At 40.9% G+C, this 27,402-nt stretch overlaps 2 protein-coding genes across 2 annotated transcripts; both read left to right on the forward strand.

Annotated features, from left to right (window-relative positions):
* Nucleotides 1-1,415: 1,415 nt before the first annotated feature.
* Nucleotides 1,416-7,082, forward strand: Brs3 (bombesin receptor subtype 3). The gene is made up of 3 exons (XM_075957611.1): nt 1,416-2,050; nt 3,579-3,930; nt 5,276-7,082. The coding sequence occupies exons 1-3, from the start codon at nt 1,617-1,619 to the stop codon at nt 5,687-5,689; spliced, it is 1,200 nt and encodes a 399-aa protein (XP_075813726.1). The 5' UTR covers nt 1,416-1,616; the 3' UTR covers nt 5,690-7,082.
* Nucleotides 7,083-11,305: 4,223 nt separating this feature from the next.
* Nucleotides 11,306-23,623, forward strand: Htatsf1 (HIV-1 Tat specific factor 1). Its single transcript, XM_075957447.1, has 10 exons — nt 11,306-11,439; nt 11,629-11,870; nt 13,414-13,594; nt 13,967-14,014; nt 14,427-14,581; nt 16,772-16,935; nt 18,357-18,456; nt 20,528-20,617; nt 21,424-21,561; nt 22,051-23,623. The coding sequence occupies exons 2-10, from the start codon at nt 11,685-11,687 to the stop codon at nt 23,296-23,298; spliced, it is 2,310 nt and encodes a 769-aa protein (XP_075813562.1). The 5' UTR covers nt 11,306-11,439; nt 11,629-11,684; the 3' UTR covers nt 23,299-23,623.
* The last annotated feature ends 3,779 nt before the right edge of the window (nt 23,624-27,402 follow it).

Below are 27,402 nucleotides of genomic sequence, written 5' to 3' on the forward strand. Positions count from 1 at the left end.
GGTTCAAGTGTTTATGACACTCTTCCTTATGATTGCTACGAAAAGCATATACTTAGCTCAGTGACTCAAAATGGTGATGATTTCATAAGGGACAGAGGTGAGGATGGTATAGAGGGTTCAAATTATCCAGGTTATTGGTGTAACTTATTCACTGGCCTTTCTCATAGAATTTCTAGCACCTATTCTGTCATGATTAACAGTAACCATTGTTACTATTTGGTTCATCGGTTTTCTGAGTGCTTGGTTGTTTCAGTTCGAGGTCGATTTCTAACACGGCTATATTTCTAAACACCTTGTTATGCTAAGTTCCTCCTACCTGAGCACGGCCGTTGAATTAGATAATTTTAGAGAATGTCTCTAGCTGCCTTCAAACTACTTCCATGCCCAAACACCACCCCAGTCACCACATCACCACACACACACACACACACACACACACACACACACACACACATACACACACACACACGCACACACACCTATATACATTTCCTGTAAAAATTGGCCTTTCTTTTTGGTGCCGGAGTGGTTGCCTTAATTTTTTTAAACTTCTTTAGTTGATGCTAACTTCCTCTACATGTTCCTTATCTCTGCAATAATCTGCGGGGTCTTTTTTCCACTGGAAAAAAAGAAAAACTTTCATTCTTCCAACACTACTTGGGTCAAGATCTTGAGAGGCATTATTCTGGATTATTTGGTTAGAAGGCAGGTTCATTTGAGTCATTTTTTTTAGAGAGACAACTCCTTTAAATGCTCTTTTTGGAAAAGATTTCTATTTAGACAGACAGTCAAATGGAAACCCCGTTTTTATTGAGACACTAAGGAACAAAGTGACTGCTGGTCCACTGGGGTTTTCATCACTTACAGGTTGCTCTGGTATGATATAGCTCAGCCCCAGGGACATGAAGGCTGGGAATTATCATGTGTCAGAGTGAGATGCTAAGCCCAGGTCACTGGATTATTGCTTTTGGGAGGTGACATGAGCTCTGTCAAGGTGTGAGTGATTTGTTGCTTCATCGTCTCTCTGATATTAAATTTTGAGGATTGGGTTCAAGTTTGTACATTGGGGGCCATCTATCCTTATTTGTCATATAAAAGGGAGTGCATTAAACCACCATGCGATGGGAGATGGTGAGGTGCTTTGTTTGTTTGTTTGTTTGTTTTGTCTTTTTTTTTTCAAAAAAAAAATCACCAAGATATATCTAGACCTGGCTGGGTAAAAATTAAGACACAGGTGATTCTAATAAACAATCAGATGGCTTAATAAGCCTTAATAATATTATTCAAGGGACTATACACCCCCAAATGGCAAAGCATAGGCAGGACATTTCTTTTGCACCCTTCCTCATCTTATGTCATAGGAATGCCAATGAGACTCCTCCATCCTCCACCTCCCATTTCCTAGTGCCAGATCTGTAAGCGCTTAGCCAACCAAGCTGGGAGATGCAGAAGAACTGAAGGGAAGGAGTAGCCGGATATCTTGGGCTTTCTTTCCACTCCGGTCTCTTCTCTTCTCCTGACACCAGCTCATTACTAGACGTAGGCACTAGACGTGACAGTCAACTACATCTGAACTGAGCAGAGAAGAGGTAGTGAAGGCAGAGAGTGCAGGAGACATGTCTCAAAGGCAGCCTCAGTCATCTAATCAGACTTTAATTTCCATCACAAATGATACAGAAACCTCCAGCTCTGTCGTCTCCAACGATACCACACATAAAGGATGGACCGGAGACAACTCTCCAGGAACAGAAGCACTGTGTGGCATCTACATCACTTATGCTGTGATCATTTCAGTGGGCATCCTCGGAAATGCCATCCTCATCAAAGTCTTTTTCAAGACTAAATCCATGCAAACAGTTCCAAATATTTTCATCACCAGTCTGGCGTTTGGAGATATACTACTTCTGCTGACTTGTGTGCCCGTGGATGCAACTCACTACCTGGCAGGAGGATGGCTGTTTGGGAAGCTCGGTTGTAAAGTGCTCTCCTTCATCCGGCTCACTTCGGTCGGTGTGTCAGTGTTCACGCTAACAATTCTCAGCGCTGACAGGTGAGTTGCTTTTCTCTGTTCTATTGCTGGGATGGGAAATTAGGCAAAAAGAAAAAAGAAAAGCTTGTGCTTAGCGTTTACCGGCTACCGGCAAGCTTCTCTTACACGGTGTAAGCTTGGAAAATCCAGTAGCATTTTAAAATAAAAGTTAGAGAAAAATGTCAAAATGCCTTTGTTAGCATCTGAAGAGTGCTTGAAAATATATGCTCTGGGCAGGGGGGTTTTCTTTTCTTTGAAATGTAATTGTTTGCTTGAAAGAATAGCAAACGGTGTTTTTATTTTCCTCCGGCTTATTAAGTCAGGAAAATTGTTGCAGGTGCAAAGAAAAATACTCATGCTTTATACATTAGTGCAGCCTAGTGGTATAACAGAGTCAACATGAAAACACGGGCATAGGTGTGAAATGGACTGTGCGTGCATTAACATGTACCAGAAGGATGGAAAAGAGAGAAAAATGCATCCAATTTATTTGAAAGTACCCAGATTAGCTAGTAGAGGGAAAACAGTGAGGTTTTCTGTGCCCTGGTAATTGGGTGTCGTGTCATTACTTAGTTCTACCTGTTTTCTCTATAAGCATGGGGTGGCGTTTTCATTCTCAGAGAAATAAATTAATTCTGATGGACTTTTAGAGTCCTGTGGCCAGAGCATGTGAAACAGTCTCACTGTCGTGGGGGAGGGGCTCCATGTTAGGGTTGTTTTCAGTTTGGATATTGTGTGTTTAATAAACTATTGCAGAATAAGCATGAAAATGTGAAAAATGTGCCTCTAAATATCAAAGGCAATGCTTTCAAATGTTTCCAAGACTCTGTAGGTCATCAGTGCCCAGCAGTTCTGAAAGGAAGGCTCTGGATTCTGGAATCTGACAGGAGCAAAAGCTCGATGTGTCATTGTTATTATCATTATTATTATAATCATCTTGATGAGGTTGTTGCTTTACTGGTCTAGATTCTTGAGGGTAGACTCCTGTAAAGGCTACAGGTTTTAAGGTGTTTTTGTCTGAATGGGGGGGGCATCATTGCATGGGCTCTAGCTTCTGATTTTACCCTAATCTCCCCCATTGATTCATTAGCTTAGGGAAGGAAGTAGCTCTTATCAATGAGAAAAACATGAGCTCTCTGCCTCTTACTGGTGGAAATCTTATCTAGGAAGAGTGAAGACTGCTTACTCATCCAGGCAAGTTAATTCGATTAACATGAGTCACTTACATATACAGAACTTCTTTAGGATACTTACGGCATCATATAGGTGATGAATTATTCTCAAGTCACACAGAGAAACCTGTTGAAAACATTTGTTCTAAATAGGGGGTCTGTCACAAAATTACAGAGTCACAGATCTAGAGTGTCTCATAGGAGTGAATAAAGGACAAGCTGATCAGAATACATAAATCACTGGCTATCTCCTGGGTCTTTGGAAACACAGCCAGTCCTAGTTGGTTCTATATGACTGGAAAGGAGGAAGAACTGTATGATTGCTAAAGTCACATGTGTCGCTGATTCCAACTCTGCTTGTGATTATGTCTTTCTAGATACAAAGCCGTCGTGAAGCCTCTAGAGAGGCAGCCCTCCAATGCTGTTCTGAAGACCTATGCGAAAGCTGGTGGCATCTGGATTATGTCTATGATATTAGCTCTGCCAGAGGCTATATTCTCAGATGTGTACCCTGTCCGAGATGCTAAAAGAAATGTGACCATTGAATCGTGCAACTCCTATGCTGCATCTGAGAGGCTCTTGCGAGAAATACATTCTCTGTTGTGTTTCTTAGTGTTCTATATTATCCCGCTCTCAATTATCTCTGTCTATTACTCTTTGATTGCCAAGACACTTTACAAAAGCACCTTGAATATACCAACTGAGGAACAAAGACATGCCCGAAAGCAGGTATGTTATGAATTGTTACTCCTGCAAATACAGCCTGAATTTAGAAGTTAGCCCCTTCACCACCTTTCAGTGAGCTACATAGCCCATCTGGGTAGAGATCCAGTCCCCCAAAGTATCTACCACACACTGAGCAGTGCTGAGAAAGTTATTGGACCTCTCTGAGCCCCTCTGAGTGACACCAGGAGATAAAACTCCCAGCATAGTTCCTGACGGTACTCATGGTGAGGCGATAGGTATTATAGACGGGGTAGCTGAAGTGTGGGAGCAGTAAAAGCCTATCCTATAGGACAGTAGGGGAATCCACATACCGCAAGTTTATAAAGCCAAGCATCATTTGCTTTAGCAAGTATCACAGAGTAGTAGAAAGGCACGGGATGCTAAAACTGGCAAGAGTCATCTGACATTACTCGCTGGAAACGACTTCTCTACAGATGAGCAACCTGAGGTCTGGAGTGGTTGAAATGAAGTGCCCATGGCAAGAGAACAGTGACTCACACACACTAGATTAAGCCCATTGAAGGACTGAGGTGTGCTCTCCTTTCATAAATCTGTACAAAATGAAAGGATGGTACCAAAGACAATCCTGTTAGATTGGTGGTCAAGGAGGCTTCTATCCTGGAGAAGAGGGAAGTAGTGCCATTTACAGAGAGGGGAGAGGGAGAGAGGGAGGAGGGAGGAGGGAGGAGGGAGGGCAAGAATTGTGCCTTTTGTGTAATCTATCAGTTGAATAGCTGAAGCTATGTAAGTGATGTGCTTGGTGTCCATGTGATCAGTTATCTTTGCTCTGTCTGAGCCTCTATTTTCCGGGGTGCATCTTATATATTAACAGATGTGAATAGGAGAATTCTCACAGATGATGGATGGCCCATTTTGTTTTTATTCCTCTCTGACTACGTGATTTTAATCCCTATAGATTAAAAGCAACTTTGGTACCAACCTGACAACTTTCCTAAACTGCAGAAGACTGCTCTCGCCTGTCTGTCAGCCTCTGCGGAGCTGCTCTGAATAGTATCACTCTCTCCTTTTAGTGAAATTAAACCACTGGGGATTCCACAGCACTGCTTGAGTTAACTAGAGTATCTCAACATCTGAGGATGGTGGGAGGCCTCAGAATGAGAGTTAATGAGACCAAGATCACAGGTTACCATGCCAATTAACTTGTCATATTCTATCTCCACAGGCAGACTTCCCATGTGTCCCAGCCAGTTAGCTCATAAGCATGTGTTCGAAGGGAGGCCGGCTTGTTAACTGTAAATTCCTATGTCAATCTAGAGGCTGTTTTTTTTTTAAATCTCTGCCAGCTAAATGGATATTTTTGTGTGTGTGCAATTTTCTCCCCATACAGATCGAATCCCGGAAGAGAATTGCCAGAACGGTCTTGGTGCTGGTGGCTCTGTTCGCTCTCTGCTGGCTGCCGAATCACCTCCTGTATCTCTACCACTCGTTCACTTACAAAAGCTATGACGAGCCCTCGAACGTCCCTTTCATCGTCACCGTTTTCTCTCGGGTGTTGGCTTTCAGTAATTCCTGTGTGAACCCCTTCGCTCTCTACTGGCTCAGCAAGACCTTCCAGGATCACTTTAAAGCTCAGCTCTGCTGCTTCAAGGAAGAGCAGACTGAGCCTTCTCTTGGTGACACCCCTCTTAATGATCTCACTGTGATAGGGCCGGTCCCAGGGACTGGGAGCACTCATGTGTCTGACATTAGTGTGACCCTGGTCAGTGGCTGTGGCGTGAAGAAGGCAGAGGATAAGGTTTAGCTTTTCCACTAAGGAAAGAAAAGGTGGTTTCTTAGTCTCATTGCGTGTACCCAGCTTTAAGCTGGGCATAGTAAGGTGCCTGGGTTTTTGTTGTTCAGGAGTTGTTTTGAAGTGTTCAGAATGACTTGTCCCTGAGAGTAAACGACAAACCATCATTTCCTTCAGGGTGCAAACAGTAATGCCATTTGGGGCTTTCTAAACACAGTGAAGCCCAGCAAGTCAAGAAAAGCAGGTTTAGAAATGGCAGCCAACTGTGAAGAACGATGTATATAGGAGGGATGGTAAATGAACAAGATAAATGTTTAAAAATCTAATTGGATCCCTCCTGATGTTCCTCACTCTCTTGTACTTGTGTGGTTGTCATAAAATTAGTGGTTGTGCTTACTGTGTGCCGTAAATCTAGAGATTCTACTCTGTAAATGAGGAGATCAACAAGAGATAAAGCATCTCTTGTGGTGTTTTATGAAACACACATACATGTATATATTACAGAGTTACCACTCTCTTCCTCCAGTCACCATTCCATCATAAGAACTCTTGCAATTGAAATAAAAATGTTTGAGAGTCGGAGGGTGCTTCCCTTACTGGGTCAACACTTCCTGGCTTAGTGTATTGTACTGCCATTGCTTAATAACGAGGCAGGGCCATTTCTCACAAACATTGTGAAGGATTTGTCTTACTAATAGGCAGAACAGGGGCCACCATGTCAGTGTGGTGTGACCATGGGCCCAAGAGGAAGATTCCTGTCCAGGTTTCTAAGCTGTCATTGACTGAAATTCCGTCCTCAGAGGAAACGCATTTTATCTGGGTGAGCAGTGCCCTCTCTCTACAAACGTGCAGAACTGCCACTCTGGATCTCCATCACCTGGCTGTGCGAGCATCATCACATCCTACCTGCTTGATATTACTCCACTTGATGGGTGCCGAGTCCAAGAGCTCAGCTCTGCTTTTGGAGGTCAGAGAGTAAGCTCTGACTTTCTAGCCTCTGCTCTAACTTGCTAACACAAATAAGCTTGTCACTCACTGTAATTGGGGAAAAAAAACCTTGTAGTCAGTAGATCTGTCAGATTTAAATTTGTGCTTTCAGAAAATGTATTCTTGATGTAAACTAGAGTTTATCTTTGGCACTATAGTTACATTGTATTTTTAAAAACTTGATTTATTTTAGAGTGCTTCTGGTATTTTTGAGCTTTAAATGGCTTGTGCCGTGGTGAACTTCTGCTAACTATGTGGCTCAGAAGGGGGTGGGTGGGGCATATATTAACCCTGAGCTTGAAACGTCCTTAAATTTGGCTTACATTGGGGGTGCTAATATCACATTAACATCGCTTTAAAGTGAGCAAAATTGTTGTAAAAACATCTGAGGTGAACAAATAAATATGAAATAAAGTTTAAATGGTTTCGTGTAACTTTCTGTTCTAAAAATAATGACAATATAAGCGTACATTTTAATTCCAGGACTTACTATTTTTTAAATCATAGAAGCATACAATATTTCCTTACTTTCCTTAATTATAAAAACATTATACATTTACTCTCTTGAGCCTAACACTTGAGAAAGAACTTTGTAAATGTACCAGATTGTGGAGAGAGAGAGAGAGAGAGAGAGAGAGAGAGAGAGAGAGAGAGAGCGAGAGCCCAGCACTGAAGGGTGCTTCCTGCACAAGCATGGGGACCAGATTCTGGATTTCAGTACACACAGACCAGATGTGATCCTGTGCATACATGTGCAATTACAACACCAGCACAGGTTGGGGCTGAGACAATGGGATCCCTGGTGCTTGCTGGCTCCAGCCCAGCTGTAAACAAACAACAAACAAAACAGACCCCCCCCCCCCAACCATAAGATCTGGGTTCAGCAAGGGACCTTCCCTCTAATGGAATAAGGCAGAAAGTGATAAAGGAAAATACACGACACCCTCCTCAAGACTCCATGCATGTGCGTCCACATATACACACCACATCCATACTTCACATAACGTACACTCATACACAGACTCAATAAATAATTAGTACCCTAATTTTAAAAAGCACCAGGCTACTCAAGCCAAGAGAGTGTTTTCATGTTTCATAAAACTACAGCTCTGCATGAGTTAGTGATGAAGTATGGATAAAACAGCTTCCTAGCTATCAGTTCCTTCCCCTTTCATAGCTAGAAAATTAGGGTTAAAATGCCCAGTCTGTCTCGGGGAGAATAACTGGTTTTACCTCTTGTGGCTAACCTTACAGATGGCCATAATATCCACAATTACATTCATACTGCTTATTGTTGTGCAAGCAATTGAATTTCTTTAGTGATGGTTCTAGATTGGGACAGATATGGACACATGCAAAACAAATTGTGAATATGTCCTAAACTTGTTCATAGTCTTCCCTGGCTTAAGACTGAGGATACAGTATTCTGTGAAGTATGGAGACAGTCACAAAGGCATGCACAACCAAAACACGTCCTGAAGGTACATCTTCCTCAGTGAAATGAAAAGTGTCCCAATCTAACAATGTACACCTCCTGGAAGTAGCAAATTTAGTTTTAAAGAATTTCTGCAGTTCATATTATCTTATGTTTAAGATTCATCAACACTTTTGTCAGGAGCCCCCCACCCAAAACTAAATTTAGAGATTACAAGATGTGGGGACAAGAACACACTCAAACAAGAGGCCATTCATATACATAAATATGAATATGCCTAGACATATTATATATACATATATATGTGTGTATTTACAATTAATAAAGACACAGAGATAGATATTGGTGTTTAACTTGAAGGTCAAGCAAAACAGTCAAGCCACTAGAGGGCTCTTACCTCTTTGAAATCTTCAGACCAAGTGAGAGTGAGTTCCTGTCTCATCTCGCCTTATATTCCTCTCTAGTGCTGGGATTAAAGGTGTGCACCACCACCTGGCCTCTATGGCTAACTAGTATGGCTACTGGGATTAAAGGTGTATTCCACCACTGCCTGGTCTGTATGGCTGACTAGTGTGGCTGCTTTGCCCTGACCTTCAGGCAAGCTTTATTTATTAAAGTACAAATGAAATACCACTAAAGTATATCTATATACATATACACATACACACACACACATCTTAGTATAGTTCTTTAACTTTTTCAGAAAGTATGTAGCAAGGTAGGGGAACTTGTGCCCAGAAGGCCCTTGTCATGCCTTTTACCTTGTATAGGTGTCTGCTTTCATTCTACTCGGATGCTGCATCTGTTTGTACTCAAACTTGATGGGATAAGCTTATAGCGGCAGGCAAATCTAGTACAAAATGCAAAGCTTCCAGGAAGCTTTTGGGCAAAGGTGACCTGGAACCTAGACATAACGATTTTTTTTTTTACCCAATTTCCTGTAGGGGAGTGAGGGCGCTTCAGGCATTAGGAGTGTGTGGCATGTGCAGTAATGATCTCTCCTGTGTTGTGAACATACTCCAGAATGAAATGGAAGCCCAATAGCACATTAGTCAAAAGAGCTGTTTTATATCTCAGATCGAAGCAAAAACTTAGTAATATTTACATGAACCTAGCAAAATCCACACCATGCATATGAATTCAGTTCTCCAATAGCTCTACAAAACAAGAACCTCATAAAAATAAATATATTTGGAAACAAAAAAGTACTGTTTGAAAACCACCATTAAGGCTGAAATCAGATTCACAGAGGTCTGTAAGGAGCCAGGGTGTTCAAGAACCCACCTCATCCAGTGTATTTACAAACAAAGGTGATTGGAATCGAAGTAACTTCTGGAAAGCGTTTTCCTACTGTCAAGTCTGGGTTATAATACAGATGTTGCCGGGTGGTGGTGGTGGCAGCGCAGGCCTTTAATCCCAGCACTCAAGAGGCAGAGGCAGGTGGATCTCTGTGAGTTCAAGGCCAGCCTGGTCTACATAGAGCTTGTTCCAGGACAGGCTCCAAAGCTACAGATGAAATCCTGTCTCAAAAAATAAAATAAAAAAATAATATAGATGTTTACACATATATGTTATGCCCAAATCTGTGGGGTCCCCACAAAAGCCAACAAAGAAGACAGAGTACCATATGTAAAAACAAAGAGCCTTTATTTTAATCAAGTTTGCAAACTCGGTCTCTCTGCACATCCAACGTATTGGTATATCCGGAGAGCCCCGAGCTCAATCAGAATAGGGTTTTTATAGTAGTAGAGGTGGGGGTGATGGGCTCTGAGGTTTAGGGCCCCTGATTGGTTGACATTTGTCGAGGGGTGTCCTGTTGAGGTGCGCTGGCAGGTGTCTCCATCTACAGCTCTCAGAATGCCTGGCATTTCCTTTGAATGGTCTGCTTTTGGGTGGGGGTTGGGCAATCTTTGGCCTGGCCTGTGGTTCCTCTTGCAACCAGGCGTTGTCTCTGGATAAACTATTGACACTCCAGACTCCATTTAAACTCATTGATGGCCAGAGTCCCAGGTGGTAATGGTTGGAAGTAAAGGACTTCTTTTGGGTGACCTGCCCAGACTTAGCTTATCATGGCTGGCCCCCACAATATAGAGTTCATTGCCACCTCTAATGAATTAAAATTGTACATAGTTAACAGCAACAAATGTTGCAATCCACATACAAGAAGAGTTCTTTAGAATTTTCTAGTTTTTTAGTATAAAAGGATGCTTTAAAACAAAATAATCGCTACTTAGTATCTAGTACTTCTATTATTGTTCACCAAACCCTAATTGGGTCTCTCCCTTGATCTGCGCCTGTCTTCCTGACTGCCTGTCCCAGAACCTCCCTCAGTACCTAGCAATTAGTAGTTCAGTAAATACCTGCCCCCCCCCTTTTTAAAGTGAGGAACCTCTCACTTTTGAAGATGCATAGAATATTTTGGGGGGAAAGTTCTGCTTAGAGCAGTTAGTGGGCTGTCTAACACACGAAGAAATGGAGCCACATGGTCCAGGTGGTATTTATCTGTACATGGGGATGTTAACAGTCAAGCTTCAAGTGCCAGGCTTGAGCACCTCTGATCCCTTGCAGTATGTTGTAGGCAAGTGTTACCCTCACCAACTGCAGCCTGAAGGTGGTACCAGCTGCATAAAAAGGGGGTGAGATTAGGAAGTGATGGAACCTTCTGCCCCTCGTTCGTTCACTCATTCACTCACCAGACCCCCAAACAGCAAGTTACGTTGTTTGGGTTACTATGATAAACAAAAGCCATGTGGACCCAGGGACAAGAATTTAAAAATAAATACTTGGTTCATTCGTAGGGGCGGAGATTTGCCTGAGCAAGGCGCATGGCTTTCGCGAAGCGGGAGAAACTTGTCCCACGGTCCCACCCACCTCCCCAAGATGGCGGCTGCCGCAAAGCCCAATCAGCGCCAGCTCTGCCGGAAGAGTCCCGCGTCGTTTTTCAGGCTATCGCGTCGTCCGAACAGCAGAGGACCCCACCGAGTCCAGGGTTCCTGAGATGTCACGGATTTCTGTAGGATGCGTCGTCGCGGATCGCTGGGGCGTTCCCGTAGGGACAAGGGGCGGCCGCGCACCTTCGGAGTCCCGCCCCTGGCTCTCGCAGGCGTCGCGGTCCTTTGACGCCAGAGGGGGGCGTGCCGGCGCGACCCACTACGTCGCCGCGCGGATAATGGCGACTGCAGCAGCCTGAGCGGGGGGACTTCGTGCTCCAGTAATTTCCTGTTGTGGCGGGAGGAAGCTGGGGTGCTCCGGAGCTGGCGGCTGCAGTGCCGGCGCGCCTGCGCGCTTCCGCCTCGTCCTGGCCCGAGCGGTGGCGTCAAGGCCCCGCCGAGCCCGCCAGGTGGGTGGCCGCGCCTGCGCCCGCAGCCTCAAGGCGCACGCGCGCGCGTGGGGGCGGGCGGGAGGGCGGAGCCTGGGCGGTGCGACTTCAGCTTCCCGGGGATTGCTGGGGCGCTGCGGGGAGGCGGGCCAGGGGGCTGCACCGCACTTTCCGGGCACTGCCGACCTCCCATTCTCTGCTCCTCTCCAGAGTCGTCTTGGCCTCTTCACTTTTCTGAGCAGTGTCCCTGGGACCAGGTCAGAAACATGAGTGGCAACAACTTAAGCGGGAACGACGAGTTTGATGAGCAGTTGCGACTGCAAGAATTGTACGGAGACCCCAAGGACGGTGACACCCAGAATGACCCGTCTGGAGAAGCCGATTCTTTGGCACAGCCGCCCGATGACACTCCCTACGAGTGGGACCTTGATAAGAAGGCTTGGTTTCCTAAGGTACAAAAGAGTCGCTCGAGTGCGCTTGAGTGCCACTCTCGAGCGGGGCTGTGGGGTTCCCTGGACACCCTTGCGGGACACCCCTCTTAGTTTGCTCTGCTGAACTACTAGGTCCTCGAACCGGTGGTTGATGGCTCTTCTATTTGTCCAGTCTATTGCAGTACCGAAGTATAAAGGAAAGTAACTCTTAGGGTGGTGCCTTAGTAGGTTTTTTATGCCTTATTAATTTTTTTTGCGAAGGTCACAGTTGGTTATTCTATTGATGACTGCTTTTTATTGCAAAGAGAAAAACACCAAGGAAAACACCTTAGTAACAGTTTTTTCCTGTATCGTCAAACTTCTGTAAGGTGTTTAGTGAACGTGCTGTGGACAGAGTGGAGCTTGTTGGTTGGGTGGGGGGTGGGGGGAAGCAGCCTTTTACCTCATTCCATTGAATAAACTTTTCTCGCATCTTGCTTTATTTCTCTACGGAATTTTGTTCCAGCGCATCTAGTAGCCACAGGAATATAACCAGGAAAGCACGGAAAGTGGTTGGAAGAGGTCTCAACGTTTCTTTTGAGTACTTGGGAATTGCTGATGAAAGAACTGGTGCAAGCCTGGTGGGGAAATTGTATGCTGAACGTTCCCTGCTAGTCTTAGCCCATCAGTATGAAAGCGACGCGACAGCCAACGACACAGAACTTGTCTCCATCGCGTAGACAGATTGTTAGCTTAAAAGTTATATCCGCTCTTCGTTCCGCTTTTCTATGTGTGCATATCTCAAGCTCCCCAGATTGTTGAAGTTTACTGTCCTGCTTCTGAACTCACAGTGCCAACTTGAATGTAGATGTGGTTTCTTCTTCCTTCTGAGTGCTTTTAGTAGTCCAACAAGCAGTTACTTGATAACTATCTTTTGTAGTTGAAAACCATAGTTCTTCAAACTTTGGGTTTGAAGTGATAGACCTAACTCATAAATAACTTCATTCAGCCTTTCTCCAATAGTGCTTTCCTCTGCAAAGCCAGGACGATGGGTGCGCATTGGCCTTGTCTTTCATTTTGTTACGCCACTAAGCCCTAATGTGAATTAGTGCTCGAACTAAAATGGGCATTTTGTGTTGTAGCACAGTTGCCAGCTTCATTCATAAACTTAAAAGTCTTAGTGTTCGTATGTATTTTTGTGCATCTGTGCACCCAAAAGTGGATTCTACAATTAGATTTCTAGTTGACTTTTGGTTTTCCTCTGTCTCACTATTTGATACTTCTTTTGTTTTATGTATTGGCCACGTTGGTCAACTATACTGTAGAGAAGTAGTAATTTATAAAACAAGTAGAAAAGGTACTGGCGTCACTTAAAATTCTCTATCATGCTTTTTGTTTTGGCAAACCAAGTACTTTCGTCTGTTTTTTATCATATTACACAGTTTTGATATAAGGGACTTCTCACATTATATTTTATTACAGCTACCCTGGCATAAACAGTTGTTTAAGTCTTAGATTATATTATTGAATGTATAACACAAGTGAAGTAACCATGTTTTCATGTGTGCTGACTTAACCCATTTAGATCACCGAAGATTTCATTGCTACGTATCAGGCTAATTACGGCTTTTCTAGTGACGGCGCATCTAGTTCTACTGCAAATGTCCAGGACACCAACATGAAGACTGTAGAAGAACCTCCACAAAGAGAAACCCCCGAAGCCACTGACTCCAAAAAGAGGGGAGAAAAGAGAAAGGCTGATTCAGGCAAGTGGTTCTGTTTTGCAAAACCCACATTTAAAAATGAAATAGGAAAATGCGTGAATAATACATTTTACATTTTGGAGAATTACATTAGCAATAAAGGAATGGTAATATGAGTTTTCACTTTAAAATAGGCTTAAAGCCATTAAGATTTGAGATAGTCTTTTTTTCAGAGAGAGCCTTAGAACAAAAAGTTTATATATTTTTCTCAGTCAAAAAGTTTATATATTTTGAAAGTGGGAAGTGATTTGAATTCATCTTAGTCTTCTTAAATATAAGAGACCCTTCTAAAAGTTTTAAGAAACTGCCAAGATTTCATGATGTGATTCTTGTTGTTTCTTACAAATATTTTATTTATTTCATTTTGATTTTTAGGATGGTTCCATGTCGAAGAAGACAGAAACACAAATGTATATGTGTCAGGTATTTATCCCTTTTTAATGCAGCTTTAAGGCTGGAAACACTTAGTGTCATGACTTTGTGCTAAGTGATTTCTAATTTTTAGAGTGTTTCGTTCAGCTGTTCATGTTAACTTGGAATTTACTAGTACAGAACAAAGAGAAATTATGTAATTTTCCATGCTCTTCTGTATGCCTGCCTTAGATGATTTACATCAGTCATCTGTTGAGATGTAGTGAAGCATAGCATAACATAACTGTACTGCATTTTTAATATATAAAATGTGAATGACATTCAGATTTATAGATAGGAACTTTTTACACTCATTTACACAAATCAGCATTTCTCTTACCTTCGTTGTAGGTTTCTTGTTGGTAAAATGTTAAATAACTTTTATCTTCATTACATGCTTGAAAATTGTTCTCTGAAATTACAGGTCTGCCTCCAGACATCACAGTGGATGAATTCATACAGCTTATGTCCAAATTTGGCATTATTATGAGAGATCCTCAGACAGAAGAATTTAAGGTCAAACTTTACAAAGATAATGAAGGAAATCTTAAAGGAGATGGGCTTTGCTGCTATCTAAAGGTTGGTATATGGTCCAGTACATCTCTTGTCTCCCAATTTTTAACTCAGGAGCCAGGGCTGGAATCTTTTATAGATGCTAACCTAAACCAAGAACCATCTAAAACAGAATAGAAAGAAAACTGAAATTTCAGACTGTGATTGTATATAGGTGATGCTCGTACCGTAACAAATTTTTACTATATATAAATTACTGCTTCTATACAGTATATTTGACTAAGGGTGCAAATACATAACACAAAAGAGTATTAAGTAAGACAGAGTAAAATCCAAAAGTCAGTAACACTAGAGTTATTTGCTTGTTTTAAGAAACTGTTTGCTTCAGGGTCAAAATGTTATGTCAATATGTGATCGAGGGGCTTTTCTTAACTCCAAAAAAATCTCGCTGTAAAGATCTCATTATTGATGTATGTAATCAGCTGTTTAAAAATCTGAGAAGAAAAAAATGCCAGTGACATTATTTGCACATTAGAATGAATTGGAATGGCGTTACCAAAGTCTAACCTGCCACCTATTTTTGCAAATAAAATTTTGTCAGAACACAAGTATGCTTACCAATGCCTTTATGTGTGGCTGCTTTTGTGTTTCTCAGTAGCATCAACCTCTGACCCTCCAAACCTAAACTATTTACTTACTGGCTCTTTACAGAGAGAATTTCCTAACTTCAAGTTAGACTGGAAAGAAGATAATGAATTTTACTTACTGATTTCAACACTACAGAAGAGAACTCAAATGGAAATTTTCAGAATTTCTGTGTTCTTTTGTACAGGGGTTGCTTATTGTGAAAGAAAATTATCATTACTGGAATACTGGTCACCTTAGGAGCATGTATTGTTCATTGTTGCTTGGCATAAAACAAATGGCCCCTATTATGGCATAGGAATTTTTCATAGAACCTGAAAATAACTACAAATTAAAGTAAAAAAGATAATGTAATAATACAAATATCCTAGGTGTGTAGTCAGACGACAGTAGATTTAAGCTGGAAAGCTTTGGGGTTATCAGCTTTTAATCTGTTTTTTTAAGCAAGATGGGTTAGTGGAGACTAACACAACCATGACAGTTTTGTGTATTGATATGTAATATTTGAGAATTTTACCAGTTCAAGGATGACTAAAAATCTGTGAAGTTTTCAAAGAGGAGGGTGTTGATTGAATGTTTAGAAAAAAATTATTTTCTTAAATGTGCGTGTGTGTGTTCATGAATTTATATACACATGAGTGCTGTTGCCTGCAGAGGCCAGAAGATGTTGTATCCCATGGAACTGGAATTGTAGATCGTTGTGAGCCACCCACTATGGCTCCTGGAAACTGAACTTGACTTCTCTGCAAAAAAAAAAAAAAAAAGCAGCAAGGGCACTTAACTGTTGAGCCATCTCTTCAGCTCCATGATAGGATTTGTAAAGAAATATATTGCTTAGTGAAACACTTTTATATAAAACTTAGGGCTAACTAAAGTAACATATTGTTAAGCCAGTAAATTGCACTTTAGAAAATAAAGTTTATTACTCCAGAATCCATATTTGATTTGAGCAGCTGAGGTCAGTGGTCCTTTTGCGCTTCCCTTATACCTTTAAATCTTTGACTCTGTTTGAGTAGGACCTAGAATCCATAAATGCATTTAATATATTAGCCATTAAATAATTATCTTCTACTCAGTATGTTATTACAGACCTACATTTTAGCTTGAAACTGAACATTAAGGTTTAGCTGTATTATTTCCATTCCTTGAATCATCTACTGTTAAGTAAATGTTCCAGAGTTTCAAAACTGGGATATTCCACAGAAATTATTCAGCTCCTCTCATTCTGCAGACAGGAAATTTGGTCTTCTGGAGACAAAAATTATCCAATAATATAACTTACTGAACATCTACTGAACGTACCCTATATAATATAAATAATATAATAATATAATATATAATAATATACTCTTTTATCTAATTTTGTCGGAAACTCTGTGATAAAGATATTATTTTAGCTTTTTGCAGATTGAGAAGTTGGTTTTCAGAGATCTAGTCACGTGTCTAAGTTAACACAGGTGTTGGAAGTATAGCTGTGTTTTGAACACAACTTTCCTGATTTATAGGTTAGGATTCTTTATCCCCAAACAAATAGTGGCATTGTTTATCTCAAGATCTCAAGTTTTGTTTTAGTGCTCAACTTTACTGACTATTTTATTTGCCATTATAAAGAAAGAATCTGTGGAACTTGCATTAAAACTTTTGGATGAAGATGAAATTAGAGGCTACAAGTTGCATGTCGAGGTGGCAAAGTTCCAGCTGAAGGGCGAGTATGATGCCTCAAAAAAGAAGAAGAAGTGTAAAGATTATAAGAAGAAACTGTCTCTGCAACAGAAGTTTGTATTATTTTCTTCTTTTTTGTAAAGTTTCATATACATATTTTAAAAGCATATTTTCTTCTTTTTTGAAAAGTTTCATATACATATTTTAAAGCATATTTTTGGTAATAGCTACTTAGTTTTGTTACATCAAGCACGTTTACAGATTATTCTAAAAGAATTTCATTAGCTAGTCAGGGATTGCCAAGCAATCTCTCCCATGGACTGATTTGGCAGTGGTGAGGAGGGTTTACTTTTTCTAGGATGATTTCTTTTAACTGGGTTCTAGGCTTCTTTATTTAAAAACAAAGTGATGAGTGATGGACTCATGATCAGTGTCATCATTGAACTTCATCTTCCCTCCATCACCTCTTTCCACACTTCCTGTCCCTCATCCTTGCAGTTTCCAGTCCCTCCTCAGTAAATGAAGAACTTAATTTTGGAGGTGATAATTCATCATGTAAAAGGGAACTTAATTGAGCTTAGTATTGAACATGGAATGAAGAGTTGAAGCTTATATTCCAGAACCATAACTTCTCTTTCAGAGTGGATTAAATCAATTGCCAGAAGTTATATTTGTTTATACAAATTTGTTAGTAAAGGTTAGGAGTGATACAGGTTTTTATCACTACATTTACTGTATAGTTGTGTATATTTGTGTATATATATAAAATGTCACATTCCATTTCTAGTAATTTGATTTTAAGCATATTTTGACATATGCTAGTTTTAGGAAATTAGTCGAAATGATAAATACTTTCACCAGTGGATTATACTGAAATTCTAGCATTATGCTTAAACTCATGATAAAATGATCAACAGATTTTCTGTGTGGTTCCATGTGTTTTACAGGTTTAGTTAAAATAAACATGTCAGATTTTACAAACAGTATCAGGAAAATACAATATTATAGCAAAGAGCCAGTAGTAGTATACTATTCAGTGCAATATATAGTATACTATATACAGTAGTCTTCAGTGTGTTCTTTTCTGTTAAAAATTACATACAAATTTAAAATGGTTTTTGGTTTCAAAGTACTATCAGCCATTCATATACATGGTTCTTTATCTGTGAACTTATTGTATCAAACGCATACCAATTTTTTCTTCTCATCAGTGTCTATACAGTGCAGCATGACAGCTCCTTACATAGCATTTACATTGTGAAAGGTATTAAATATAGTACTCGAGAGATAATTTAAAGTAAATGGGAAAGCCAGGTGTAGGATATAAGTCAGTACAGTGGTATCCTGTAGTAGTGTTCTGTGTGGCCAAGGATTTGGTGTCCAGCTGATGACTCCAGAAAGTTCTGTGGAACTATGTTGGAATCAGAAAATGACTATCATTAAGCTTGCACTAAAGGATTATATTCATCCTTTTATTTTCTCCTACAAATCTGGACCCAGGTTTTAGTTTATTGTTACTTTTTTGTTACTTTAGGCAGTTGGATTGGAGACCTGAGAGGAGAGCTGGGCCATCCCGGATGCGACATGAACGAGTTGTCATCATCAAAAATATGTTTCACCCCACAGATTTTGAGGTAGGAAGTGGTTTTTTAACATCTAAAAATTCTGGTATGTTTTCTTACAGGAGGGTCCAAAGCCTACCATGCTCCATCTTTGTCAAGGCATATTCCTGTATTCATGGGTAGGATAGGAAAATAAAACAAAGAAGCTGGATTTGGAACTCCCTGTGTTTATCCCAGTGTTCTTTTGATTATATCCTAGATAAGACAGTTTATATTCATACTGTGGCCAAAATCACAGCTGCTGGCTATCTGAACTCAAAGATTGATGGGAACAGCTTGGATTTGTAGTACAGTTCCGTAAGCACCAGCTGATTTTGATGGAGAATACCAGTTGTATCTGAAAACTTGGTGTTAATAATAGAAATTTGATCCTTAAAGAAATCTGATATTTATAGTGGAGGTTGATTTTTAGGACCACATTTTCACCGAGTTCTTTAGTGAATATATTAAAATCCCCAAACCAGCAAATAAAATAGCTTACACTGCTTTGTGCCACTGATATCGTCTCCTAGTGTGGATGGATACTACAACTTTTGTTTTCTTTTCCTGGTTCTGGAATTAATGATAACATTTTGGACATAAGGGAAGAAAATGTTCCTAATGTAAAAATTCTGATTTGGAAACATTTTAGGTGCAGTCTGTGTTTAATCTTGTTCTTTTTGTTCACGTTGTCAACAGTGTTAAAATCCAGGACAGGCTCCAAAGCCACAGAGAAACCCTGTCTCGAAAAAACCAAAAAAAAAAAAAAAGATAGTTTTAGTTTAGCCCCTTAGCAAGGGCCTTAAAATGGATGGTTCAGCCTTATCTCCATACCTCATGATGAGAGCCTGTTGACAAGAATGATGGCAGTTGTCTTGCTTTTTTGTTCAGGGTTCTGAACCTGGACCTCAAATCATATCAATCTAGATCTGCACAATCTAAATAAAGCCACCACAAATTATTATTAAAACTAAGATTCATCCTGGTATATTATGTAACTCCTGATAGAAGGGTTAAAGAGGAATTTTAAGGATTGTTTAGTTTGACTGAAGACTGGTTATGAACCTAAAGAAAAGACACCAACATTAAGCTCTTTAGAGAAAAAAAAAACATTGTTGGATTACCCCAAGGTATCAGAAAAAAACTTATATTTGGAAGGATGGCATATATTTTTATTCCAAATACTTGAGTAATGTTAGAAGATATATACCTAAAAATACTCTCTGATATTAGGGTAAATAATGAAGGATAATTTTGTAATGTAACTTTAGATGGGTTCAGTGTTGAGTTTGAAGCCTTAACCAAAAATACTCTGCCAGGAAAGGTTGAATATCAAGAAATGAAGAATCACAACTCCAACATGAAGGGAAATTTCTTTTTGTGCACATCAACACAGTCCAGTAGAAGTGTACAATGTGAGAAGCTACATGTAAGCTTCTTATTTCAATAGCCTTGGTAGATAAAACAAGATGTAGCTAGGGAAATTAACTGTAATAAGGACTTGTCCAGGAACCATGCATGGTCATTGTTCACCATCTTAGTGTAAAGTTTAGATCAGAAAGTTACATGTGTAGCTTACTAGGGTAAAGAGTCTTGGAGAAGGGAAGAATTAGGCTACTGTAGAGCAGAGGTGAGGTGTTCCTTTCTGCCCCTTTTCATGCCCTAAAGGTTAGAGTTCTATTCATCTTTACTGGGAGTCTTGAATCCTTCCAGAGTTCTGGGAGGAGAATCCTGAACTAGAGACCACCAGTACCAGCAGTACTTCAGTATTTGTTTGTTAGCACATATGTGGAAAAGCAACAAGAATATTTTAAGAAATACACATACGTATAAATCTCTAGTTTTCTTTGCTACTGTCCTCCTCTCTGCCTTGCTCGTCCATTTCCTCTCTCTCACTCTGAGTAGACTAAACTCGTAGCACTGAGTGAAATCATCTAACTTAATTTTGTTCTGAGTTTCTTTGTTTATTGCTGTGGTCTGAAGACAAACGCACTTAACATTAAGCAGAGTACTGCTTTGCATATGTTAACTTGTCACCCTAATAAATTTGGTCCTTAAATTATAAAGAAGGAGGAAACTCCATTTTAATCCTTTGTTTTTACAGGATGATCCATTGGTTCTGAATGAGATCAGAGAAGACCTTCGAGTAGAATGTTCCAAGTTTGGACAGATTAGGAAGCTCCTTCTGTTTGATGTAAGTTCATGGCTTGTACCAGTCAGTCCTGACATCTTCCAGGCTGAGGAAGTGACTTGGATTGCCCTAGAGTTTAGATAAGTGGTTTTGTATCTCAGGCCTGCTGTCTGTCAGCGGTAGTTCAGTGAACATGGTTTAAAAAGCAAGTCTTGGATTGTTTTCATTTGCTGAGCTTATTTCCCTTCCTTCTGACTCTTAAAGAATAACTAGAAGAAAATGTATGGAACATCAGTTTCCTCAAAGTTCTTGCCTTTCTCTGGATTACTTACCTGATCATAGTCAAGGAGAAAACCTCATGTTTAGTTTTCTCTATACTTCAGAAACTGATAAAAAGTACCTATGTGAAGAAAAGTACCATTTCTTACAGTGGATTGCTGGTGTGCTACAAGGGACTTTACAGGTCATGTTGCTTAATCCTCAGAATCCCTTTGAAGTAAGTAGCTACTATCTGTACAGATGAGGAGGCCACATCTTTTCATGTGGCAGCCCTTGCTCAGTGCTTGTTCAGCTCCTGACAGGCAGGATTTAATCCCAGGACACATCTGACCTTCAAGACAACACTCTTGACAATCTCAGGGTCTTACCTCTTGGATAATATTGTTAACAAACATTTGCAGACACTGCTGGTTCTTGCTAGACAAGATGAAGCTAAAGAAGCAGCTGGCCACTGACTGGAATAAAAGGGAAGAAAGATTTCAGAAGTTTTTTACTTCAGAGTGTCAGGAGAACACTACTCTTTACCTGTCTTATGAAATGTGGATCTGATTTTTAATCTTGTCATTCAGTCCTTCTTCTTGTCTTTTTAGAGGCACCCAGATGGTGTGGCCTCTGTGTCCTTCAGGGAACCAGAGGAGGCTGATTATTGTATTCAGACTCTTGATGGAAGGTGGTTTGGTGGCCGTCAAATTACTGCTCAAGCCTGGGATGGGACTACAGATTACCAGGTAAATCCTGCAGCTGTCAAGGGTGCAGGAACTGCTGCATTGTCAGCTACAGATCTACTTTGGGGTTTGCTTAATCTGTTTTGTATAATACATCTTGTAAATAATGTTTTACATTGGAGGATAGAGAAAAACTTATCACTTCCCAGTTTGTCAGTCTGAAATTTTGAGGTTTACTCAGAATGATAAGAAAGGAGCAGAATAAACTAAGGTATTCCTTATCTCCCTTATTACAGAGAGTGGCCAGAACTCCAACAGTAATGTTTTAGGAAATGAACCATTTCAGCAGCCCTTGGGTATTTGCATATATTTATATGACGTTTCTAAGGTTACCCGGATATGAGGTTGTGTAATCAAGGTATATAGTTTTGGAGAGCAGAGTAAGGAAGTGTTTAGATTGCTTTAGAAGAGTTGCTTTACAGAACCACGGTACTTGTGTCAGTATTAGAAATGCCCAGAGAAGCCTTAACCTTAGTTCTTGTTTGTGTGCAGGTAGAGGAGACATCAAGAGAAAGAGAGGAAAGGCTGAGAGGCTGGGAGGCATTCCTCAATGCTCCTGAGGCCAACAGAGGCCTTCAGCGCACGGATTCCATCAGTGCTTCAGAAAAGGCAGGGCCTTCCAGAGGAAGGCATTTTTCAGAGCATCTGAGCATGTCTAACACAGATGCTCAGGAAGCTATAACTGGAATGGCATTTGGAGAAACTATCGATGAAAATAAGTTTGAAAAGGCAGATGAAAATAAGTTTGAAAAGGCAGATGAAAATAAGTTTGAAAAGGCAGATGAAAATAAGTTTGAAAAGGCAGAAGATGGAGGAGAATTTGAAGGAAATGCTTCTGAAAAAGATGCTAAAGAAAGTGAGTCTGATGAAGATGACCCTGAGAGAGAGAGTGAAGAGGGCTGCCCCAAGAGAGAGAGTGAAGAAGGCTTCCCTGAGAGTGAGCTTGAAGAGGGTAATCCTAAAAAGGAGTCTCAAGGGTGTGGTCCTGAAAGAGAATCTAAGAAGAAAGGCAAAGATAATTATGAAAAGAATGGCCTTGCCAAAGGGTCTGAAGACAGTGACCACAGCAGAGAGTCTGAAGGGGCAGACAGCTTCAAGAAAGAGTCAGAAGATGATGACTCAGCATCTGAGGAAGACTGCTTAGAGAAGCAGTCTGAAGATGGTTCTGACAAAGACTTAGAAGAAAATGGTGTTAAAAAAGCTTTCGACCAGGATGCCTCCGACAAGGAGTCTCCTGAAAACGTTGAGAAAGAATCAGACGAAAATGATAGTGACAAATCAGAATTTGAAGAAGGCTCTGAGAGAGTGTTAGATGATGAAGGCTCTGAGAGAGAGTTTGATGAAGACGTGGATGAAAAGGAGGAGGAAGACGAGGAAGCAGTCGTATATGAAAGGGTTTTTGAGGATGAGTCTGACGAGAATGATGACTACTTAGAAGCAGATGAGGAGTGTGAGGATGCTGATGACAATGAGGAGGATGACATAGATGAGAAGCTCTTCGATGACTCCGATGAAAAGGAAGAGGAAGAAGATAAGGATGTAAAGAAAGATGAAGATACCAATGACAAGCTGTTTGAAGATACTTCCAATGAGAAGTTTTTTGATGACGAAGAAGGTCTTAATGAAAAGTTGTTTGATGATTCTGATGAGAGAGGGACTGTGGGGGATGTGAAGGAAGACGGGTCTCAGTCCACAGACAGCAGCTTTGCCCTCAGTAGTGATGAGGATGATGAGATTTAATCCTTTCCACTTGCTTTTTAGGGAGAGCCCTGTGTCTCTATTTGCCTGTGCTTCAGGGTCAGTAGTAGTGTTACATCAACATGTGCATAGGGGTAGGATGCCATCAGACTAACGTCTCGAAGGTTTCTGTTCTCACCTGTACCATTGCATTTAAATATGTTTATTGGCTCTTCAGGTAAAACTTCATAGTTCAATGCAGGTAAACTGGATACCTGTTTTCTGCTGGATTTATTAAATGCATGCAAGAGAATATTTTTAAAGTATCCAAATTGGAGTTTGTGATAATCAGAAATAAAGATGAATTGATAATATGCAGAAACTGAAATGTGGACTTGAGTTGATTTGTGTTTGGAATCAAATATTGCTTGATTCCTCCCACACCTCTTGCTTCCAGCTGTGTTACCACTTGGGTTAACCTTGCCCTTTCTGCACTACAACTTGGTCCTAAAGACAGAAGAAATGACATTTTAAGCTCCTTCACCAATCCTTGGAAGTTATCTGCTTTCTTTTTTACCCCCTTTCTATTAAAAACAAGATGTGCATGTGGTCCATAGCTTGAGTGATTGAAAACAGAGAAAAGGTGATCCGAGTTGGACTGTGCCAGTTTAGATGACTAAAGTTACGAGATCTCTCTGCAGAAAGATGGGACGCACAAGCACTACACAGCTTCTTGAATACAGTTTCGAGAGGGTCATGGATTCCACTGGAGATTAAGAACTTTTTTCCTTAGGAATATAATTTTTGTTTTGTTTTAGAATCATGGTTCTTTTATTGTGCCACATCAGGTTGCTCTAATACAATTATGAATCATCCTTGATCAAGCTTTCCCAATTCAGTATTGGTGAACTTGCTGATGTAGTGTTGAAAACTTCTGTTGGGAGCATTGAACTGCATCAGTGCTCAAATGTCCACCTATTACGGACTATCTCTAAAGGAAAGCAATGCTTTGCCTTCAATACACATTGGTTGGAATGGGCAGTTCGACAACATAAATTAGGTCTACAACTATGACAAGAGGGGTCCTCGTGGGAAGTGTGTGATTTTGACTATAGTGGCAGCACACACCTGTAATCACAGTACTTGGCAGACAGGCCATCCTCACGTTCAGGCCAGCCTCAGCCTCATAGTGAAACCCTGTCTCAGGAAGAAAAGCATAATTTGAAAATCCAGACTCTGCCATTAAACAGTGCATCTGATCAGTTGTTTGGGGGATTAAGAAGGATTAACACTGCTTGGCAAAGACCCCTTACCATTTGCAGTTGAGAAATATGACAGTAATTCTATGTTTTGGACTTGATTGTCAAAGCCTTGTCAACCACAACAGCTTACTGTGTGTGTTTCAACTAGGGTATGCTGTTCATATAACCTGATCAAATTTTTTAAGTTCTTATAGTTAGTAAAAAAAAGTATTCATACTTTTTTCATGTGAACACTAGAAGTCACAACAGCCATGAAATGGTTAATAATTTGTGCAGTGGTATAAATGAATTAGCAAAGTCTAATGGGTAAAAATAATGAAAATAAATTATATACATGTATGAAATTGTCAAATAATGGGACTACCTATTTAAAACCATACAGTACTTGCTCAATAATTCTGTTTCTGCCTTTAATGCTCCTTAAAGGCTGGAGGATTGGCTCAGAAATTAAGAGCACTTGTTGGTTTTGCAGTGGACCTGGCTTCAATTCCCAACAGCCACGTGGGGACTCACAAGCGCCTGTAACTCCAGTCCCGGGGATCCAAAGCCCTCTTCTGACCTTCACAGACATCAGACATGCACATAGTGCATGTACATGCATGCAGGCAAAACACTCAACAAGAAAATTTTAAACAGTTTTTTTAGGACTACTCACAAGTTTTTCAAATATATCACATGGATTTCAACCCATAGTTTATGAAAAAAAGTGTCTGTAGGCATACCTTTGAATGGCTTGCACACCCTGCTCTCTAGTCCATGTGTACTCTGGAGTAAGAAATATCAGACAGATGCAGAGAGCCACAGCCAAACATTAGGCAAAGCTCAGGGAATTCTGCTGAAGAGGGAAGGAAGGATTGTAGGAGCCAGAGGGGTCAAGAACACCACAAGAAAACCCACAGAGTCAACTAACCTGGGCTCATAGGGGCTCACAGAGACTGAATCAACAACCAGGGAGCCTGCAAGGGGCTCACCTAGGACTTTACACGGTTGTGTAGCTTTGTGTTCATGTGGGACTCCTAACAGTGGGAGCAGGGGCTGCCTCTGAGTCTTACCTCCTTTTTGGTTGACTTGTCCAGCATTAATATGAGAAGAGGTCCCTAGTCTTATTGCAACTTGATATGCCATATTTGGTTAATAACCCATGGGAGACTCTTGCCTTTTTTCAGAATAGGAATGGAGGAGGGGTAGGGGGCAGAGGGTGTAACATGGAGGGTGGTAACATGGAGATCTGTCTGTCTCTGCCTCTCAGGATTCATTCATTCTTTTCCTTCCTTCCTTCCTTCCTTCCTTCCTTCCTTCCTTCCTTCCTTCCTTCCTTCCTTCCTTCCTTCCTTCCTTCCTTCCTTCTTTCTTTCTTTCTTTTCTTTCTTAACTTTAATCTTTAGCCTGTATATATTTTTAACACACTGTAAACCATTTAGAGGTTTTCTTACTCTTTGAATTTCTCTTTACTGTATATCTCTCTTTTTCTGACCACATGGGTCTTTAATTTGCTAAGGAATATGGAGAAGTTTTTTGCCACAACTCTGGCGTTTTAAGGTCCTTGCCAGGAAACAAGCTGCAACAGTGTATAAACAACACTGAAAAGCTCCTATGGCATTTCAAGGTCCTTGCCAGTAAGCAAACTGCAACATTGTATCCATAGCTCCATAGTCTGGGCCACCTGCTTGAAAGAGTCAGAGTTTTCCCTGGCAAGAAGGCCCGGAAAGCCTGCATTTTAAAACAGCTCAGCTTTTTACCTGCTACAGCTGAAAACCTAAATGCTTTAGTCTTTCCCAAGCTTTCTCAGGCTTTCTGTGGGTGCAGTTATCCACGTGGGCGCCATTCTGTAACATGGAGGGGGCCAGGCTGTTTGTTTGTTGTTTTTGTCCCGCCCAGTACCCCACAACTATTTATCACCAAAGAAAATCACACATAGGTTTCCATAAATTATCAGCTGATTGGCCCATTAGCTCTAGCCTCTCACTGGCTAACTCTCACATCTTGATTAACCCATTTTTCTGGTCTATGTTAGCCATGTGGCTCAGTACCTTTTTTCAGTGAGGCAGATCACATTCTGCTGCTTAGGTGGTCTGGGCAGGAGTGGGAGGAATCAACTTCCTCCTTCCCAGAATTCTCCTGTTCTCATTATATCAAGAGGGGAGGTGGAGTGGGCTGGGAAGAGAGGAGGAAGGGGAAACTTTGGTAGGGATGTAAAGAATAAACTATTAAAAAAATTCAGGTGGTACAGAGATGGCTCAGTAAGTAAAATACTTGCCTTACAAACATAAGAGTTTGAGTTCAGATACCCAGTACCCATGGAAAAAGTGAGCCGGAACAGTGCTCGCCTATGATCCTCTCTCTAGAGAGGTGGAAACAGCAGGACCCCTGAAGCTCACTGGACAGTTAGACTTGCCAAATAGGTTGAGTTCCAGGTTCAATGAGAGACCTTGTCTCAGAAATGAATGTGGAGAGCAATAGAGGAAGACCCCAACAAAGACCTTTGGCATATATGTGTATCCACATATACATGGATGTAACAACCCCCCCCCCCACACACACACAGAAGAACAAACCTCAAACTATTTTAGAAGATGATACTATCTTCTTTGGCACTATTTCAGGAATATCTTCCCTGGAGATATGAAAACAATGTCTATCTCCTTTTAAGGTCTTTACAACCAAGTAGAAGCCCATCAAAGTTAGCTAACCTGGAGAAGTGATAAATTTATTGGGTGTGCTTATGGCATGAGTGACCTCCCAATGCTGCTGCCTGGAAAGTCTTCACGTGACATGAATGGCAGCTTCTCCATAGTCGTGTATATGTAATCCCTCCCCCCAGTTAGTCATCCCCTTAACACCCCCCCCCCCCCGAAGTCACATGCAGTTAGGGCATTAGGGCAGAAGTGAATACAAAAGTCTGGGC

The sequence above is a fragment of the Microtus pennsylvanicus genome, chromosome X (assembly GCF_037038515.1).
Source record: "Microtus pennsylvanicus isolate mMicPen1 chromosome X, mMicPen1.hap1, whole genome shotgun sequence".
Classification (NCBI taxonomy): Eukaryota; Metazoa; Chordata; class Mammalia; order Rodentia; family Cricetidae; genus Microtus; species Microtus pennsylvanicus.